This window comes from Dromiciops gliroides, chromosome 4 (assembly GCF_019393635.1).
Source record: "Dromiciops gliroides isolate mDroGli1 chromosome 4, mDroGli1.pri, whole genome shotgun sequence".
NCBI lineage: Eukaryota > Metazoa > Chordata > Mammalia > Microbiotheria > Microbiotheriidae > Dromiciops > Dromiciops gliroides.
This window is the reverse complement of record NC_057864.1, coordinates 122,106,890-122,127,626: the sequence shown is the minus strand read 5'-3', so window position 1 is coordinate 122,127,626 and position 20,737 is coordinate 122,106,890. Positions and strand designations below refer to the sequence as shown.

The window sequence follows — 20,737 nt, the reverse complement described above, 5'->3', positions numbered from 1 at the left end:
GGCTAGAGTGAGTTGTACCGTAACGTCCTACGGGAAGCAACGAGGGACCTACCTGCCCCATAAAAACGCATTTGCTTTTTTTTTTTTAAATATCTTTCATCATATAGGAATATTTCCTGGTTTATCACAAGTAAGTTCCTTACCTCCTTCCCCTCCGGCCAAACAAGTTCCCATATATTAGGCAGAGAACTAGAGCAAGTTCGACTAGTTTCATCACCTCGTTTAGCTACTGGTGTTAATGAAATCATTTAAAAAACTTGGCATGGCTTGGATTATCCCCCACCACCTCCCACTACCAAGGCTTTCCAGTACCCGTCCTGGGAATTAAAAAAAGTGTTAGCACTTCACTTAGTTATTTTCTTGTGATTTTGCTGGTATGTCCTAGAACGTTTTTATAGCTGGTGTAACAAGGAACCAAGGCAGACCTGAGTGCTAGGCCTTAGTCTGGTTGCTAAGATAAAATCTCAGTTGCTTCTCATATACATAAAAGGATAAAAAAGGAAACTAAAATAGTAAATCGTTTTCCACAGTACTTCCCGAAGGCGTTTATTAATATTATAAACCCAACAAACTGGTCTTGTATTGGATGTTGGTGACTTGACAGGCTTTCATTTTTCTATTATTGGATCAAAAAGCAATTGCTGTTCTAGCAGTAATGGAAAGAAAATTAACAAATTTCAAGGTTTAATTCATGCATTGAGTCAAAAGAATGAAAAAAAATCACAAAATATTAGGCATGTAGGGGACATGGTTAATTTTTCCTTAGTAAACAGACACAATGGAAAGTAATCTGAAGCAAGAATTTCCAGACATTTTGAATGTGTAACACTTTCTAACTTTGAGTCTTGATTGTTTAAAAAGCCCCCCACCCCCAATTACTAACTGTTACCCTAAGGAAGTCACAATCTCTTTGTGCTTTGGTTTTCTCATCTGTAAATTGATGATGATAATATTTAATTGTGGTGAGGCACAAATGGAATGATATAAGTAAAGTGCTTTGCAAACTTTAAAACACTATATAAATATTACTATTGGGGCCAGAGGTGATCTAGCAAATGCAACATGTTCAGGGTCTCTATGCTTTTAAGGAAAACCTTGGGATTCCATGAACCATGATTTGACAGTCACAGTACTATAGCTAAAATTTCAATTGTATAATACTTTGCCATTTTCATACACTTTGAAGCTATGATTCTGTTAAATGTACTTGTCATGGTTCCTTAGTATCTCACCTATTGTGCAATAAAAGAGCAATATCTGGTATGACAATTATTGATCTGTCCCTATAGCCCAAGACTGGATTGTAATACATTCTTCGATGCTGACTTGGTGTCATCTCTAGCATTCCAATATACAAAGCCAAAGTGCACCCTGATTTTCTGTTGCTTCCTCTGAACCTAAAAGAGAGGAAAGGCACCGTGATTTAAATTCCTTCTCTACCTTGTCAACTAATCCTATGTACTATTTAAAAGGTGCCTTGCAAATGGGACATAACTCAGCTTTTTTTCAGTATCATGTTAACATCACATCAGTAATAGCCACACACAGTAGCAAGTAGTTACAGTGACCGCTATTTAGGAGTCAGGATATTCATTTTCTAACTTGGGTGTATTTTTGATTCTGTCCTGAGTTCTGAGTGTCAGGCAAGAACGCGTTAACAAATGTAGGGTTCTAGGACCCAGAAGGTTTTGTAGAGAAGGAGAGGAGGAAACTGATTGAATTGTAATTTGGGCTGTACATAAGGAAGTTGCCTGTTTCTCGGGTACCTGGTTTTATGCTTCACCTGCGTCTGCTACAAAAAGAGGTATTTCTTATTGGGAATTTTAATAATTTATCGAGAATCTTTTCCAAATGACAGCATTATGGGAAGAATTAGGATCGAACAAGGAGCTCTCCTTTACAGACTATGTTTTGTTACCCAGATCAACCCCATTTCCACTCAACAAATAAGCTAAGATTTGTTTGTTCGGGGAAAAGGTGGGGAAAAGAGGGTCAAATTCTTCAAGATAATGACTAAGTTACTTATTTCATTTAGGACTAAAGAGTCCATAAAAACCAGAATATAGATTGTTAATTATTTGCAGCCTAACAATGAATGCTTTAAGGAATGTATTCATGACAAGAAGCATTTTCCTTTATCCTTTTTTCTTCTAATTGTGTAAGTTGATTTTATTTCGACCGATTGCTCAACTGTATGGTGGTGGGAAAGGAAGGGAAAATCATTAGAATATCTTCTTTGGGAGAAATACAGTCAGTTTTACAAACCTGTAAAAAGATAAGCTAAATCTTAGGTGAGGTCTGGTGGGTGAGGCTTAAATGATTAACTAGTTCAAAGGTAATGGAGACCTGTTAAACTTAACAATACAGTAAATGAAACTGGTCTGCTTTTAACAAATAAGAATGTTAAGATGAGGACAAAAATGCAGCATATTTAAAATTTCGGAGTGTTGCATGTGTTATAAATTAGACTCTTAGGTTTGTGTGAACAGAAATGTGAAGGCAAGTCACTTTCATATTATTTCTCCTGTTTTCATTTTTTAAATGGTTTCTAAATAAGTAGTAACAGTTATAACATCTGTTCTAAGCATTAAGCCTTATGTGTACACTGTCGGTAAAAGAGAAAGGAGAGGCTGTTTATTGTATTTGAAATTGAAATAAAAAGACGGCAAACATAGCTGTACATCGTTTCTATCTTTTTTTGTCCTTAAGAGGGCTTTCAAGCACTTCATGTTGTTTGATTTGGGGATTGTTTGTGGGTTTGTTTGTTTTTTTTTATCATTTTCACAATTCTGTAGAGAATGCAGAAAATGCTTTGAGAATACAGTTAGGTGGAGTGGTAGGAGAATGTGATTTGGAATAAGGAATATTTCCTACATGTGGGTCATAACACTCTGAGCCCTATTCTTCTCCTCTAGAGAATGAAGGGTGAAGGGTCTAAACCTGACTTTGAAAGTGCCTTCTAGCTCTAAGTTTTATGATCTTGTGTCTTCATGAACTATCAAGAGCTTTATTGTTGACCCTCCTTATTTTATTGTTGGAGAATTCTTTTGTCCAATATTTCCCTCCTTGTGGAAGATCAAGAACTCGATTCTTCATTCTCAATTCTGTTCTGTGCCTGCTCCAATGGAATCATGTTAGTGTCAAGAGAAATGAAGAGAGAATAATGAGACTAGAATTAATGAGTTCAATTCAGTAAATATTATTAAGGTGTCTGCGTGTGTGTGTGTGTGTCTGTATGTTTGTGGCTGTGTCTGTGTCCTTGGGCTTGTCCCTGCCTTAGATCTAATCAAATTTCTTTTTGAAAGACATACCAAAAAAAAAAAAAGATACATATTTGCACCTGGAAGCTGTTTATTTTTTTCTTCTGGGCCACCACGTAATTGTCCGGCCCCTGACTCCCTAATGGAAAATACCATCTAATTTCCCTAAAGACTTTGGTTTCTCTTTAGTTTTCATATTGTTTATTTTCCTTTACCTGGCTATATATAAGGGCGGCGAAACCATCTCGGTGCTATGGAAGGAGCCCTGGCTTTGGAGTCAAAAGACCTAGTCTGGAATGCTGTGTTTGTGCACTTTCTAGCTGTGTGGTCTTAGACAAATTAATTTTTCTGGATTTCATCTTCCTCATCCAAAATAAGTAGGCTGAGCTTGTATGACCTTTAAGTAGGCTCTTAGTTTTAGAGCTCTATTCCTATCCATGATCTGTGTATCCCCTTAAAAAGAGCTGTTAAATTTTGTACCTTAACCATAGATTCCCAGTATCTATTGTATGGTAAAGGCAAAGTAGGACAGTGGATGGAGTAGAGCACAGAGTGGGGGCTAGAGCCAAGAAGACATCTTCCTGAGTTCAAATCTGGCCCTAGACACTTACTACCTATGTAACAATGGGCAATTCATTTAACCTTGTTTGCCTTAGTTCTTCATCTGTAAAATGAGCTGGAGAAAGGAACGGCAAAGCACTACATTATCTCTGCCAAGAAAACCCCAAAAGGGTGACAAAAGAGTCTATTACGACTGAACAAAAACCTAGAGACAAAATGGATTAGTTGTTTATATACTGTTGAGTAGGGGCAGCTAGGTGGCCCAGTGGATAAAGCACTGGCCCTGGATTCAGGAGGACCTGAATCCAAATATGATCTCAGATACTTGACACTAGCTGTGTGACCTTGGGCAAGTCACTTACCCCTCATTGCCCTGCCCCACCCCCCAAAAAAAGAATATACTGCTGAGTTCAGCATCAGGAAGATTGGTTCCAGTCCCTCTAACATGCTTATTAGCTGTGTGACCCCAGACAGGTCACTTAAATTCTTTGGATCTTTGGTAACTCACTAGACCTCATCTATGTCAGACAAATCCCTTCCCTAGAACTTTTCTATTAAATCACTTAAGGAGGTCTTTTTTGGTAGAAGTTATAGTCTCCTAGTTTTACTGTGCTTAAGAAATTACAGGTCATTTATATCTATTATAGGTATTATCTCAGCATAAAATTCGTATTGAAATACATTTTCTTATAAAATCAAGATTTAAAAAAAATACAAAGAGCAAGTTAAATGAACTTTGAAAGATTCCAAAGCATTGGACTTTGAGATTAAGAAAAGTTTTGTTAGTCAGCCTCCATCAAAGTCCCACTCAGGTATCTCATCCTGGCATGGAAGTGGATCTGAATTTAGAATCTAAACCAACATAAAGCACAAACTCTGGCATATCTCCTAAGTGGAGAATGCTTCAATTTCAGGCCCTGAAATGGATTAAGTGTCTTATTATTTAAAAGCCAACCTACCCCGGGGCAGCTAGGTGGCACAGTGGATAGAGCACAGGCTCTGGATTCAGGAGGACCTGAGTTCAAATCCAGCCTCAGACATTTGACACTTAACTAGCTGTGTGACCCTGGGCAAGTCACTTAACCCTCATTGCCCCACCCAAAAAACCCCAAAAAACCAACAACCTACCTATCACCTCACACCTATCAGAGTGTCAAATATAACAAAAACAGAAAATACTGGATATTGGAGTGGATATGGGAAAGCTGGGACACTAACCCACTGTTGGTGGAGTTGTAAAAAGATCCAATCATTCTGGAGAGAAATTTGGAACTATGTCCAAAGGACTATAGAACTGTGTTTACCCTTTGATCCAGCAATACCACTCATTGCTAGGCTTATATCCCAAAGACATCCCCCAAAAGAGAAAAATACCTATTTGTACAAAAATATTTATAGCAGCTCTTTTTGTGGTGGCTAAGAATTGGAAATCAAAGGAATGTCCCTCAACTGGGGAATGGCTAAACAAACTGTGGTATATGATGGTGATGGAATATTATTGTGTTATAAGAAATGACAGGCAGGATGACTTCAGAAAGACCTGGAAAGACATGTATGAAATTATATATAGTGAAGTGAGCAGAACAAAGAGCACATTGTGCACAGAGAGAGCAATATTGTTTGATGAAGAGCTGTGAATGACTTAACTATTCTCAACAATACAATAATCCAAGACAATCCCAAAGGACTATTGGTGAAACATACTATCCACCTCCAAAGAAAGAACTGATATTGATGGAACAGACTAAAGCATGCTGTTTTTCACTCTTTCATTTTTTTTCTTTTAACCAAGTTTTATTGTACAAAATGACAAATATGGTAATGTTTTAAATAATCATACATGTACATCTGATTGTTTGCTACCTCAGGGAGGGAAGAGGGGAGTGAGGGAAGGAGGGATAAAAATTAGAACCCCAAACTATAAATAAATAAATGAAAATTAAAAAAAAATAAAATAAAAACCAACCTACCTAAATTAGAAGTTCATCAAGGGGGCAGCTAGGTGGCACAGTAGATAAAGCACCGGCCCTGGATTCAGGAGGACCTGAGTTCAAATCCGGCCTCAGACACTTGACACTTACTAGCTGTGTGACCCTGGGCCAGTCACTTAACCCTCATTGCCCCGCAGCAAAAAAAAAAAAAGAAGTTCATTAAGGTCTATCAATATGAGAAGAACCTTGGGTATGTACTCCCATAACTTAATTTCATTTAATATAAGCTTCCTCATCTTTAAAAAGACAGAATTGGATAGATGATCTCTAATATCCCTCCTACCTGTACAAGCTGATAATCCTATAATTGCCAGAAGGTTGAAAACGAAGTAATAAACTTTCTTTGGCCCTGGCTTCCTCCCAGGCTCAGTTAAGGTTTTGATTTCTACAGGAAGCCTTTCCAAGTGCCCCTTAATGCTAGTGCCTTCCTTCTGAAGTTGCCTCCAATTTCTCCTATCTATATTTCATTGTAGTCTCTGAGCTCCTTGAGAGCAGGAATCGTGGTTTGCCTTCCCTTGAATCCCCATCTGTTAGCATAGTACCTGGCATATAGTAGGTACTTAATAAATGCTTGTAGACTTGACTAGCAACTCAGGAGGACATTGCACTAATGAGGCATTAAAAGATTATCATCAGGGGCAGCTAGATGGCGCAGTGGTAAAGCACCGGCCCTGGATTCAGGAGTACCTGAGTTCAAATTGGGCCTCAGACACTTGACACTTACTAGCTGTGTGACCCCGGGCAAGTCATTTAACCCTCATTGCCCTGCAAAAAAAACAAAAAACACAACAACAAAAGATTATCATCTGTACATGAAATCACACTGAAATCATGAAGAAAATGTACAAGTGAGTTGAATTAAAACCAATGGATTCCATTCATTTGGGGACTACTAAAGTTATAGATGTGCTAGTAGATAATCTTTGTTGTAAAATACTGGGGATAGCAGGTTTCTGGCAGAATTTATACTATATATATATATATATATATATATATATATATATATATTTTTTTTTTAGTGAGGCAATTGGGGTTAAGTGACTTGCCCAGGGTCACACAGCTAGTAAGTGTTAAGTGTCTGAGGCCGGATTTGAACTCAGGTACTCCTGACTCCAAGGCCAGTGCTCTATCCACTGCGCCATCTAGCTGCCCCTATACTATATATATTTAATTCAACTCAATGCCTTTATGCAAATATAACAAATGAAATTGGTAGTTTATACTTTCTGTGTATATTAACAGAGGACTTCTCTTGACTTCTTTTCAGTGTTAATCATGGCTAGTCCAACTGTCTTGATTCGTTTGGTTGCTTCAGCATATTCTGTTGCTCAGAAAGCAGGAACAATAGTCAGAAGTGTGATGGCTGGAGGTGATCTTGGAATCGTGGAGAAGGTACCAAAAGTCACACTTCATTTCATTTTAATTTTACGTTCACTTAGGTCCAGCTAAATAATCAATTCTGAAAATCTAGTGGTCAAAAATTTTTTTCATTAGGAAGGTATAAGAGCTTTGTGCCATATATATATGTATATATATGTGAATATGAATATGAATATGAGGCCTGAATAGTAGCTAACATTTGTAGAGTGCTGTGTTGCCAAAGCACTTTACATATATTCTCTCATTTGACCTTAACAGAAGGAACAGTTGGAAGTCTTAAGCTTTATGTGAGGCTTGCTTAAGTTTTAGTTGTGAATAGGATTCAGAAGATTACTGTGCCTTTGTCCAAACCCTGTTTCTGACACTACTTTTTCAGTCTTGGACACTTAACATTCTTGGGTCTCAGTTTCCTCACTTATAAAATAAGGAGGCTGGACTAGTTGGCCGGTGAGGTCCATTACAACTTTAGAAACATGATTCCGTGATTCTAAGACCATTTACCCTTTTGATTATTCACTAGCCCTTGTATATTTTGATGTTTCAAACCCCAGTTTATGCGAATGTATTTTTATTTCTCATATAACCTCCGGTAATTGTGAAAATTTAATAACATGTCACAGTTACCAAGTACTTGTTAATCTTTGAACCATTCAAGTTTCATTGGTCCTCACAGCCCCTTGATGATACGGTGTAATGCATAGTTCCCACATAATATTGAGGCAACAATTATAGTAGCAGTTAAGAGTTATCATCAAATATGTACTTCAGCTTTTTAGATATTCTTGTGTTTCCTTCATCTATATTTGGTCTTAATATCATACCACTAAGTACATATGTATAGAAACTGGGGTTTTTGGCTTTTATTTGTATCTCCAACTTGGCACAGTGCCTGGCATACAGTAAGTACTTAATTAATGCTAGTTGACTTACTGACCAATAGAGTAAGACACCACTAAAGCATTGCCATGACTCTAATAAATACAGCCTTTTCTTAAATTACAATATACTTTGTTGAGTACTGTATCATGCCTTTGTTTGTATAAGCAAATTATGGAATATAGCTTAATCATTAACATTTTTACTGATTTGAAAGAGAGACAACAAATATATAAATTCATACTTAGAGATTCTACTAACAGCCAAACCACTCCTCTGTTCGAAGGTTGGACCAAAGTAACTCAGTTCAATTAGGTGATATTTTAAAGAGTAACTTATTTCTAAAAAGGTTCACTGACTCAAAGGGAAAAGTATCAACTTAGGGCAATGCAGAAACAACAACAAAAATATACAAATACCTGTGATATGTTTTGAAAAGCAAATTGAAGTTAAAAAGGCAAAACATTAACATCATCTACTTTTAAAATTAAAAATAGGAAGCCAGACTATTAAAAATGCATGAAAATGGGGCAGCTAGGTGGCACAGTGGATAAAGCACTGGCCCTGGATTCAGGAGGACCTGAGTTCAAAACCAGCTTCAGACACTTGACACTTACTAGCTGTGTGACCCTGGGCAAGTCACTTAACCCTCATTGCCCTGCAAAAAAACCCTAAAACAATAAAAACAATAAAAAATGAAAAAAACAAAAAACAAAACAACAACAACAAAAATAAATGCATGAAAATAAGGCTTAAATTGAATGGGACAGGGCAGCTAGGTGGTGCAGTAGATAGAGCACCGGCCCTGGATTCAGGAGGACCTGAGTTCAAATTCGGCCTCAGACACTTAACACTTACTAGCTGTGTGACCCTGGGCAAGTCACTTAACCCCGATTGCCTCACCAAAAAAAAAAAAACAAGCCAAATGGAATGGGACTAGAATTTCCAATGGCAATTTATAAGAGAAGATAATCAAGAAATGTTATTAAACATGATACTTTTGACAGTTTGGACACTGAAGGCTTTTATTAGAGTGATTTAAAGAGTATGTACTTTGTAGTAAATGTGTCTTCCTGCTTAAAGTAGTCACCGATTAATTTACTATGCTGCAAAAGCAAGGTGGTTTCCTTGCTAGAAGAGAAAAAAAAAAACAAAGGACTTGAGAAGCAACCTTTTGTGGTCAAAGTTATTAGAGAGGAAAGAAGAAATACTCTAAGAAGGATGCAAAAAATAAAATATTACACACAAAGGGGGGCAATCTATACCATTGTCCAGAGGCTGGTGAATAAGAAAATGTAACACAAATAGAAGAGAAGAGGAGAAGAGAGGTAAGGAAAAAAGAGAACAAAATAGAAGGACAAGAAACAGAACCATTTGAAGTATATTCTAGGTATAACACAATGTGCAGAAGGTGATTTAGAATCTATTGGAGAAGGCAATTAGGTAACAAATATTTATGAATTACTTGTTATTTACTAGGTAGGCACTGTACTAAGTGCAGGGCATAGAAAGAAAGGCAAAAACACTGTCCCTGATCTCAAGAAGCTTATATGCTAGGGAGGGAGATAACATACAAATAACTATGTATGCATATGAAATACATATGTATTTCAATATCCACATTTTCATGTTCCTCCATTATATATTACATGTGTTTACAGGACAAGAGAGAATGAGAATGGATTATAAATGGAAGGAAATCTCAGAGATAAGAGGAGTCAGGGGAGGGGTTGTCCAAGAGAGAATCTTGTATAAGATAGAATTTGTAGGATATAAGCTGAGTCTTGAAGGAAGCTAGGGAGCCTAGGAGTCAGAGGTGAGAAGATAAAGCATTCCAGTCATTGTGTCCAGTGAAAAGACAGTTGGGAAATGTATCATCTGTGGGAGGAAATATACGTTGTTGGATTGTAGAGTGCATAGGGGAAGAAAGGGTTAGAGGAATGGTAAGGTTGGAAGGGGCCAGGTCAAGAAAGGCTTTAAATTCAAATAGAGGAATTTCTGTTTGATCCAGGAGGTAATGAGGAAGCACTAGGGCTTATTGACTAGGGGAATGACATGGTGAGACCTGCACTTAAAAAAACTCACTTTGACAGGTAAATGGGGAGTAGATAAACATGGAGAGAAACCTGAGTCAGGGAGACCAGTTAGTAGTCTGTTACAGGAGTCTGGGCATGAGGCTATGAAGCCTATACAAGGGCAGTAGCTGTGTTACTAGAGAGAAAGGAGAATGTGTGAGCGATAATGTTAAGGTAAAACAAGATTTGACAACAGAATGATTGGATATGTGAGATGAGTGTGAAAAGTATAATGGAAAATTATAGGAAGTTTCAGGATAGAGCCCGGGGTGGGGGGTATACCCACTGTTAGAGAGTGAAGACCCCCCAAAGGAGAATGGAAAGAGTGGTCAAGCAGATATGAAGCGAACCAGTAGATGGCAGTGTCATGAAAACTTAGAGAAGTGAGAGTATTCAGGAGGAAAGGGAAGGAAGGCATCACCTACTTCAGATCAAAGTTTTTGCACCCTCAACATAAACTGCCCAAGGTTCTAAAAGGACTCCACCCTTAGGTCATAATACTATTGACTCTGAAAAATCTCTCAACAATTTTTACTTAATAATTAATAAATGCCCACCTGGTCATACCCTCCACATCCTAGTGATTCTGAACTTGTAGATCATATACTACTTCCTCTCCTCTACTGCCTGATCCTTTATACCTTGTTCCTATCCTTTGCAAGCTGGGCATACAGATAAGAAAAATAATTCCTGCCCTCAAGAAGTTTGGTATCTAATGGGTGAAGTCAGTTACACAAAAGAAGGCTGAAGGGGGGGTGGGGCACAGGAGAGGAGAATAGGCTTTCCTGTAGATAGTAAGTTTCCTGTCACTAGAAAGTTCAAGCCAACATTGGTTGACTGTCAGGAATATATGTAGAAGGGATTTCTGCATTGGGGATAGATGATGATTAGTTCCTCTGAACTCCTAAGATGCTTTGAACCCTACTATGGTCCAAGTGGAGAGAAATTACTGGATTTGTAGGGCTGTTTCAAAGGTAGAAACAGTATACACCACTTAGGACATAGACTTAAGACTGCTCACAACAGAGATAATTTTTTCACAATAATTTTCATTCTATGTTGTAGACATCCTCAGTAGATCTACAAACCAAAGCTGATCGATTGGTGCAAATGAGTATATGTTCTTCACTGGCACGGAAATTCCCCAAACTAACAATAATTGGAGAAGAGGTAAAAGTTTTCTGGTGACAAAATTTGCCTTCTCTTTGTTGATATTAAACAGTTATTACTGTCATTTGAACATTTACTTTAATAAGTAGGTGCCTTGGATACACATTGTTTTAAGGCAATAATATCCAAACTGTATATAGCAAATGCCTGCCTTTCTTACAAAACAAAACCATTTTCATTAAATAATCAATGTATTACCTTTATCATATTTTATTCAAATAAAATTAAGAATATATTACAATTTTATAGCAATGTGCAAATCTTGAAACCTAATAATATACATGAGTATTTTACTTGTCATCTAAAATTATTATATTAATAACCATCAAAATAATATTCTTGTGATGGGTGGACTTGTTTTACGGTGCAATTTCTCAAAATATTGCCCATTGATATTGTTATTTATTGGAGGGGGAGCCATATGTGCCAGGAGTCTGGAAGACCTGAACTCAAGTGCAGCCTGATACTTGATTGACTAACAGTGTGATCCTGAGCAAGTCACTTAGCCTCCGTTTACCTCAGCTTCTTCATCTGTAACATGGGAATAATAATAGTGCATTAACCTCCCCGGATTGATCAACTGAGATAATGACTGTAAAGCACAGTACATGGTACATATTATCGTAACTGTGTCCTTATGTAAGTACATGGTACACAGTATTGTAAAATGTTGACTTCTTATTTTTCAAAAATAAATCAGCCCCAGTTTTACAAAGATAAGACCTCACTAACGTCAGTAAAACGGGTATTTTGTATGATAAAGCACAGAGCTCTTTGCCTAGAGCCCAAACTAGATTTTAGGAGTTTTAATGCTTTATCTTGGAGGTTGGGGGCAGGGCAGCTCAGCCACGCAGAGAAGGACACGTGATTGACGGCTAGCTCCATCCGGGACTTGCGTGCACTCTAGCCTCCGCCCGCGAGGGGGCTGCAGTCCCTTCTTCCTTTAGGTGCAGCTGCTCCCCTCCCCACTTCTTCGGGAGAGCTGCATCCGGGGCTACCGGATGCTACACGCGCCGGCCCCTCCCCTCCCTTGGGGTCCACCGCCTCCGGGGCTTGAGCGCTGGGTTCCTTTCACCGCAGGCGGCTAGGGCGGTGCCAGTCATGTCAGCGGCAGGGGCGGCTGCGGGCCGCGGCCTGAAACCCGCCGCTCCCTACCTGCCCCCGGCCGGGGACGGGCACGGCAGCCGGGGGAGCTTCCTGGGCCCCCGGCCGCCGGCCGCGGTGGAGGCCATGGCCCGGCAGTTGCGGGACCTGGACAAGGACCTGTTCCGGCAGCTGCTCAAGGTGGTGGTGAACGCCCTGCGGGGCGAGGACTGCCGGGGGGCCACGCGGCGGATCGTGGACTCGTCGCCGCTGTCGGAGGCGCAGCTCGGCGTCTTGGTCGCGGGCATGTACGCACTGCTCCGGGAGGCCCTGCGGCTGCCGGCGTCCGCCCTCAAGCCCGACACGTTCCGAGAAGACCTCCAGCAGCTGCAGGTGCCCGACGAGTTTGTAGCGGATTTTGCCACCGTGGTTTTTGGCAGCCGGCGTCCCGACCTGGACGTCCTGGCCCGGGCGCAGGGCGCCCGGCTGCCCTCGGTGGAGGACTTCAGGTGGAGGGTGGACGTGGCCATCTCCACCAGCTCGCTGGCCCGCTCCCTGCAGCCGTCCATCCTGATGCAGCTGAAGCTCTCGGATGGGAGGGCCCATCGGTTTGAGGTGCCCGTGGCCAAGTTTCAAGAACTAAGGTACAACGTTGCCTTGATCCTGAAAGAAATGAATGACCTCGAAAAGAGATGCGTCCTTAAAATCCAGGACTAACGCCCGCCTGCCCGTGCATTCAGCGCCGAAGACCCCCAACAAGCCTCCTCTTAATGACCGAACCCAGAATCATGAAACATAATGTCTCTCAACGTTGTACCGTTTCTTACTGTCCTGTAAATATTTTTCAATTAAAATACTGGTTAAGAAAAAACAAGCTTAAATTAGGGTGTTTTTCTCCCAAAAATGCTTATGAAGATGACCGTTTATGTTTGAAATCAGTTTTGTGTGATTCCTAAGGATACACTTTAAAATAACCAATAAACATTGAAGACTTTCGAAAAAAGCCATCACAAGGCAGGTGTGTCAGCTCTTATTCAGATGGAGCCAATGTATCACATTTGTCCTTTGTAAATGGGTTCCTTATCTAGTCATATTTAGAAATATGTACATACTTGTAAAATAATTGTTTTTGTAGACTAAGTGATTAATAGGCATGTCTATTTCTGGTTCATTTTCAGAGCAGTTATTTTTAAAATTGGGAAACATCAAAATATTTTGTAAATTTCTAGTTCTAATTTTTCGAAAGAGCGGGGACATCATCTCTTTCTTGATGATCAGTGTATTTAATAACTTGAGGACCTTGCATTGATTTATTTAGGTATCTAAGTTTTTTAAAGCATTCCACCAAATACAGAAGCTTCAGGAGAAAAAGTTTTTAAAAGATGTATTTGCTTCATCTTTATTAATACCCCTCCACCCAAAAAAATTTACATGTGTTTTTTTTTTTTTAAGCTCCAACAACCTTAAAAGTATTTTGTCATGACAAAGCCAGTTTGTTTCACAGTACTATAAGAGTGGAGGTACTTGAACTTTTTTGGTCCCAGGACTCCTTTACAATCTTAAAAAAAATCATTGAATACTCCCATAGAGCTTTTGTTAAACGGACTATATCTATTGATATTTATGGTGTTAGAAATTAAAACATAAAATTTTAAGATATTTCGTTTAACAAAATCATTACATGTTAACACAACATTTTCATAAAAAAATAATTTTCTAAAACCAAAAAATTAAGTGCAGTGCTATTGTTTTACATATTTTTGCAAATCTCTGTAATGTCTGGTTTAATGCAACTGGAGTCTCATCTGCTTCTGCATTCAATCTATTGAGAGGTTGTTTTAGTTGGAAATATATGAAGAACTGCCTTTGCACAGATGTGTAGTTGGAAAAGTGAGGAGTGTTTTAATATGTAAAAATGTCTTAGTATTACTTTGAAAATAGTTTTAACCAAGTGGACTCCCCACTGGGAACCACTACCATATAAAAACCTTATTCTTTACCCCTAAATTTTCTCATTATTTTGTAAAATACCTCATGTAACTTGAAAAGTGAGTTATACCCTCATATTTCTCAATACAAGTGATTATGAAACATGCATTTAGTTCTGACTGCATGAGGACAAAATCTTTAACTTCTAATTTTAGGCCAGTACAATGGGAGGAGCCCATAATTTGCAATGATAGGATACACTATATTAATTAGATTCTTGCCCCATCTAATACTTGGCAGGAAGGTTGGATTAGATAACCTCTAAAGATCCTTTTTGCTTTAGATGTATATACATATGACCATTCTTATATCCAGACATCGATAGAGTTCTATTGGCATAGAGTACAATACATTATCCCACACTATATTTTTTGTTAAAAAAGCAACAAAACCATCAGTTGGAAAATGTTTCTTTATGTAGCATTTTTATCAATGGGTTTGAAGAATAACAAATTTTTCCTAGCATTGGTTTTACCAATATATTAAGCACAAATAATCAAATCAGCATCCTTAATTATGCTTCTTGTTTCATCCACTTGAAATAGAAAATTCAAAGATTTTAGTTTCTCAGCTGTATTATCGAAGTGTTTAGACATGAGAAAGTTCTTCCTACTGTCATGTGTGATCAGTCAGTGATCAAAATGTGAAACAATGTCTTTTGAAGACATTGAAGTTTAATTTTCTAATGGGGAGACAAGTACTTATGCAAGTAAACATATAATAAACATAAAGAAACCAAGTACTTACATATAAAGTAGTTTGGGATTGAAGGATTTGTGAGAATCTGGAAGGGCATCTGTAGGTGGCTCAATAGTTCCCATGGCATATAATCAGGAAGACCTGAGTTCAAATTCTGTCTTTAACTGCATGCCCAAGGGCAAATTACATATATGCCTCAGTTTCCTCATTTGTAAAATGGGGATAATAATAACATCTATTTCACAGAATTCTGAATCTCAAATGAAATATTTGCAAAACACGTAATAACATTGGCTGGCATGTAGTAGGTGTTGCATCTTGAAGGAAGGGATTTTGTGCACATAGAACTTTTAAGAGTATGTTCCAGGTATAAAGGGGCAGCAAATGAAGTCAGATTTGTTTTGTACATAATTTTTCAATTTCATTCATATCAATAGCATCAAGTGATACCAGATTTCTTCTATTTAAAGAGTTTTTTGACATTTAGCAAATTTCTTTAGTGTTGACGTACAGTGTAAGCATTTCTTTTGTTGTCATAGCCATTGGCTTTTGAAATATTTTTCCTTACCAGGAATATTATTTTCTCTGGAAAAATTTTATTGTCTTGCCAAAATATGGCATATCTATACTTTCAAACTACTTTAAATGAGTTTCATATTATTTGAAGCTACAGTATTAATCATGCAAACCAAGCAGCCTATTCATCAAATTATTGTAAATCTTTATGAAAAATACAGGGAATCTCATATTTTGGATTTGGACTTTTTGCTTTTTACCCCTTCATTTCTTTACTTAATTTAAAGTTACTTAAGCTATCTTCATTGTCTTTATTCGAATTTCTGCTATTTTTATGGATTTTTGCTTTAAGACATTTGTTTTCCATCCTGAGGGGATAGTTTTATTTGTACAAAAATTAGAGACATCAAAAAAAGTAAGAATTAAATTTGTTGCCAATTTCAAACCAACTATAAAAGTTTTTTAAGTTTTTTAGTTGCAGAATTATTTGGAAACCAACTTGTATCATAGTTAAAATGATCTTAAAAATAATAGATATGAGGGGCAGCTAGGTGGTGCAGTGGATAGAGCACTGGCCCTGGAGTCAGGAGTACCTGAGTTCAAATCCAGCCTCAGACACTTAACATTTACTAGCTGTGTGACCCTGGGCAAGTCACTTAACCCCAATTGCCTCACTAAAAAAATGATAATAATAATAATAGATAAGAGAGTGCTTTTAACTTGCACAAAAGATGGTTTAGTTTCAAATTTAAACAGGTATTCAAATACCACTAGCAGCCTGTGATTGTGACTTTTTATTGAGGTCAATCTTCAATACCAACTGAAATTTGACTTTGTGCATGGTATATTAAATAATTGCTACATTTCATTCATTGCAATTGGAGAATTTTTTCTATAGCATTCTTTTCTTTGATGTGAACTTTTTCAATTTTTAAAAGCGGATTACTTGCATGGTCATTATTTAAAAAAAATAATTTTGGCCAGTGTTTCACCCCCACACCCAGATCTTGCTTTACCAAAGCAGGGTGTACCTACAGTTTGAAAAACTTTATACTTGGGCATAGTATATCAAAGTATCATGTATTTAGAACAAAAGTAACCTCAGTCCAACCTCCTTATTTTACACAGGAGGAAACTAAGATTCAGAGACATTTAGTGACTTATCTAAGGTCATAGAGGTAGTAAGTAGCAAGAAATGGGACTTGAACTCAGGCCCTTTGGTTTCAAATCTAGAACTCTTTATACTAACCATATCTGCTTCTAACTTATAGGGAAAGTGTGGCATTATGAAGTACTACATTTACTTAAAAGCTATAATAGGAGTATCCCTTGGCTGAGGCCACAAGGATTGGAGATCTATACTACTCCCTGTCTTTTACTCTGCTACATGGGTCTTACACAGGGTTCAGAGATAGAGGTACCTGCCTCTGAAAGAAATTGCATTCTAATATTCCTTGATTCGATAATAACCTCCTACCATTGCTATTCCTCTAAAAATTTACTTTTAGGTCTTTCTTAGGGTTTCCCGAGAAAATAGGGAGCGAGAGAAAAAGGGAAGCATGTTGTCAAAGAAAAAAAAATACAGTAGTCTCTGTTATAGGCACAAGCTTTTCAGAAATAATGTTCATTAATTTGACTTAAATTCAAGCCATATTATTCAGGAAGAAATGTCCAAACTGCCAGAGTCCCTTATGTCCTCAAACATCCCTCCACACATATTGAAGTAACATGGGGTTTTTGAACAGGAACATGTTGTAATATAATAAAACAGTCACACAGTTCAGGGCTAACATTTTGTTCCATCACATAGAAAAAGAATTACTTTTGGTCCTTGACCTTGAACAACCAGTTTCCAAAAACCACTTAATTTTTTTTAATTATAAAAGTATTTTATTATTTTCCAGTTACATGTAAAGATAGTTTTCAACATGTGGTTTTTTTTTAATGTATGAGGTATTTTATTTTTTCCGTTACATGTAAAGATAGTTCTCAACTTTTGTTTATACATGCTTTACAATTTCAGATTTTTCTCCCTCCCTCCTCCCCTAGACAGCAGGTAATCTGATATAGGTTATATCTATATATCTCTATACATATACATATAGATATATATACACATAATAATATTAATCCTATTTCTGCATTAATCCTGTTACAAGAGAAAGAATCAGAGCAGTGATGCAAAACCTCAAAATAGAAAAAAAACCCAACAGCACCCAAAACAAAAGAAATAATATGGTTCAATCAGCATCTATACTCCACAGTTCTTTCTTTCTTTTTTTTTCTTGGATTTGGAGATCCTCTTCTATCATGAGTTCCCTGGAACTCTTCTGTACCATTGCATTGGTGAGAAGAATATAGTCCGTCACAGTAGGTCAACACTCAATGTTGATGATACTGTGTACAATGTTCTTCTGGTTCTGCTCATCTCACTCATCATCAGCTCACGTAAGACCCTCCAGGTTTCTCTGAACTCTTCCTGCCCATCATTTCTTACAGCACAATAGTATTCCATTGTATTCATATACCACAACTTGTCCAGCCATTCCCCAATTGATGGGCACCCCCTCAACTTCCAATTCCTTGCTACCACATGAAGAGCAGCTATAAATATTTTTGTACATTTGGGTCCCTTTCCCCTTTCCATGATTTCTTTGGGCAAAAGACCTAAAAGTGGGATTGCTGGGTCAAAGGGTATGCACAGCTTTATCGCCCTTTGGGCATAATTCCAAATTGCTCTCCAGAATGGTTGGATCAGCTCACAGCTCCACCAACAATGCATTAGTGTTCCAATTTTCCCACAGCCTCTCCAACATTTATTATCTTCCTTTTTTGTCATTTTAGCCAATCTGATAGGTGTCAGGTGGTACCTCAGAGTTGTTTTAATTTGCATCTCTCTAATCATTAGAGATTTAGAGCATTTTTTCATATGGGAATAGATAGCTTTGGTTTCTTCATCAGAAAACTGCCTGTTCATATCCTTTGACCATTTCTCAATTGGGGAATGACTTGGATTCTTATAAATTTGATTTAATTCCCTATATATTTTAGAGATGAGGCCTTTATCAGAAGCACTGGCCTCAAAAATTGTTTCCCAGCTTTCTGCCTCCAACATGTGTTTTTTATAAGATTTTTAGTTCCAAATTTTTTTCCTTTCCTTCCCTCTCCCCCCAAGACAGAAAGCAATCTGATATATATATATATATATACACACACACATACATATATACACACAATGACATTAAACATATTTCCATATTAATCATATTGTGAAAGAAGAATCAGAACAAAAGGGAAAAACTTTTAAAAAAGTAGAAACAGTATGGTTCAATCTGCATTCAGAATCCATAGTTATTTTTTCTGGATGTGGAGAGCATTTTCCATCATGAGTCCTTTGGAATTGTCTTGGATCATTGCACTGCTAAGAAGAGCCAAGTCTCTATCACAGCTGATCATCATACAATGTTGCTGTTACTGTACAATGTTCTCCTAGTTCTACTCACTTCACTCAGCATCAGTCCACTTAAGTCTTCCCAGGGTTTTCTGAAATCTGCCTGCTCATCATTTCTTATAGCGCAATAGTATTCCATGATATTCATATACCATGACTTGTTCAGCCATTCCCCAATTGATAGGCATTCCCTTGATTTTCAATTCTTTGCTACCACAAAGAGAGTTGTTATAAATATTTTTTGTATATGTGGGTCCTTTTCTCTTTTGTGTGATCTCTTTGGGATACAGACCTAGTTGTGGTATTACTGGGTCAAAGGGTATGCAACAGTCCCCATTTGAGGTTTTCTTGAAAGATACTGGAGTGGCTTGCCGTTTCCTTCTTTAGATCATTTTACAGATGAGGGAAACTGAGGTAAATAGAGTTAAATGACTTGCCCATCCAGATTTGAACTCATGAATATGAGTCTTCCTGATACCAGGCCTCTGTGCACTATGGTGCCACCTAGCAGCCCTATGTATTATGTCATATCTTTCCAATAGAATGTAAGCTTCCAAAGAGCAGGAACTATTTTACTTTTTGTGTAATGCTAGTACCAAGTGCTTTTCATGTAGTGGCTATTTAATATTTGTTGGATTGGATTGGACAGTAGAAAGGATAGAATATCTATTAATAGATTTATTTATATTGGCTTTGGGAACACTACATCTTTTTTTTTTTTTTTTTAGTGAGGCAATTGGGGTTAAGTGACTTGCCCAGGGTCACACAGCTAGTAAGTGTTAAGTATCTGAGGCCAGATTTGAACTCAGGTCCTCCTGAATCCAGGGCCGGTGCTCTATCCACTGCGCCACCTAGGTGCCCTAAATTTCTTTTTCTAAAGGTTTTACTTAAACAACTGGAGATAGCTGGTTGACTTACTAGATAGACCACTGAGCTTGGAGTCAGAAAGACCTGAGTTCAAATATGGCCTCAGACACTAGCTATGTGACCCTGGGCGAGTCACTTAACCTTGTCTACCTCAGTTTCCTTGATTGTTATGCTTATCGATGCTTACATCATAGATAGAACTGTCTCTAAATGTTCCCAGTTCTGCAGGACCCCTGGTCTATGTGTCCTGGCAACATCACATTCCTGAGGTGGGAAACAGGATTGTTTTTCATTTCTGGAATCTTTGGTTTTAGTGTGTAAAGTTTGAGGATTCCTTAGGGGTTAGGTAAGGCCTTTGGGTTTCTTGGAATCTCTAGTCCCACTACACTAGCACAGTGACTGGTATATAGTAGGCACTTAATCATTGCTTGTTTCCTTCCTCCCTCCCTCTCTCCCTTCTTTCTTTCCTGCCTTCCTCTATTTGAAAGAATAAAATTGGCACATTTTAAACTGTGATAATGAACCAGATGTTCCTCATTTGTTATAATGCCAGAATTGTTTGGGGTCTTTTTGGAGTAACTCATGCCCCAGGTGGTAGACTGAGTAGAACTATTGAAACCTATGAAACTGTATTCCCAGTACTGTTGATTCATAGTACAGTTTCTGTATAGTGACATTTTCTTTCAATGTTCTTTCTTTTGACTTAGGATCTGCCTGTTGAAGAAGTAGACCAAGAACTGATTGAAGATGGTCAGTTTGAGGAAATTCTGAAGAAACCCTGTCCCACACAATACAGTGCTATCAAAGAAGAAGATGTAA

At 37.9% G+C, this 20,737-nt stretch overlaps 2 protein-coding genes across 3 annotated transcripts in view; both read left to right on the top strand.

Annotated features, from left to right (window-relative positions):
• Window positions 1-20,737, top strand: part of BPNT1 (3'(2'), 5'-bisphosphate nucleotidase 1) — a 37,314-nt gene continuing 16,577 nt past the window's right edge. Inside the window, exons 1-4 of one of the 2 annotated variants that reach the window (XM_044004706.1) lie at window positions 1-130; window positions 7,080-7,204; window positions 11,209-11,313; window positions 20,626-20,733. In XM_044004706.1, coding sequence (XP_043860641.1) covers window position 130; window positions 7,080-7,204; window positions 11,209-11,313; window positions 20,626-20,733 — 339 coding nt within the window. In that variant the 5' untranslated portion in view covers window positions 1-129. Of the gene's footprint in view, window positions 131-1,673; window positions 1,805-7,079; window positions 7,205-11,208; window positions 11,314-20,625; window positions 20,734-20,737 lie in introns of those variants that run through there. The other variant, XM_044004707.1, reaches the window with a different exon arrangement.
• Window positions 12,225-20,733, top strand: COMMD5 (COMM domain containing 5). The gene is made up of 2 exons (XM_044004708.1): window positions 12,225-13,414; window positions 20,626-20,733. Exon 1 carries the CDS (start codon window positions 12,415-12,417, stop codon window positions 13,111-13,113), a length of 699 nt encoding a protein of 232 aa, XP_043860643.1. The 5' UTR covers window positions 12,225-12,414; the 3' UTR covers window positions 13,114-13,414; window positions 20,626-20,733.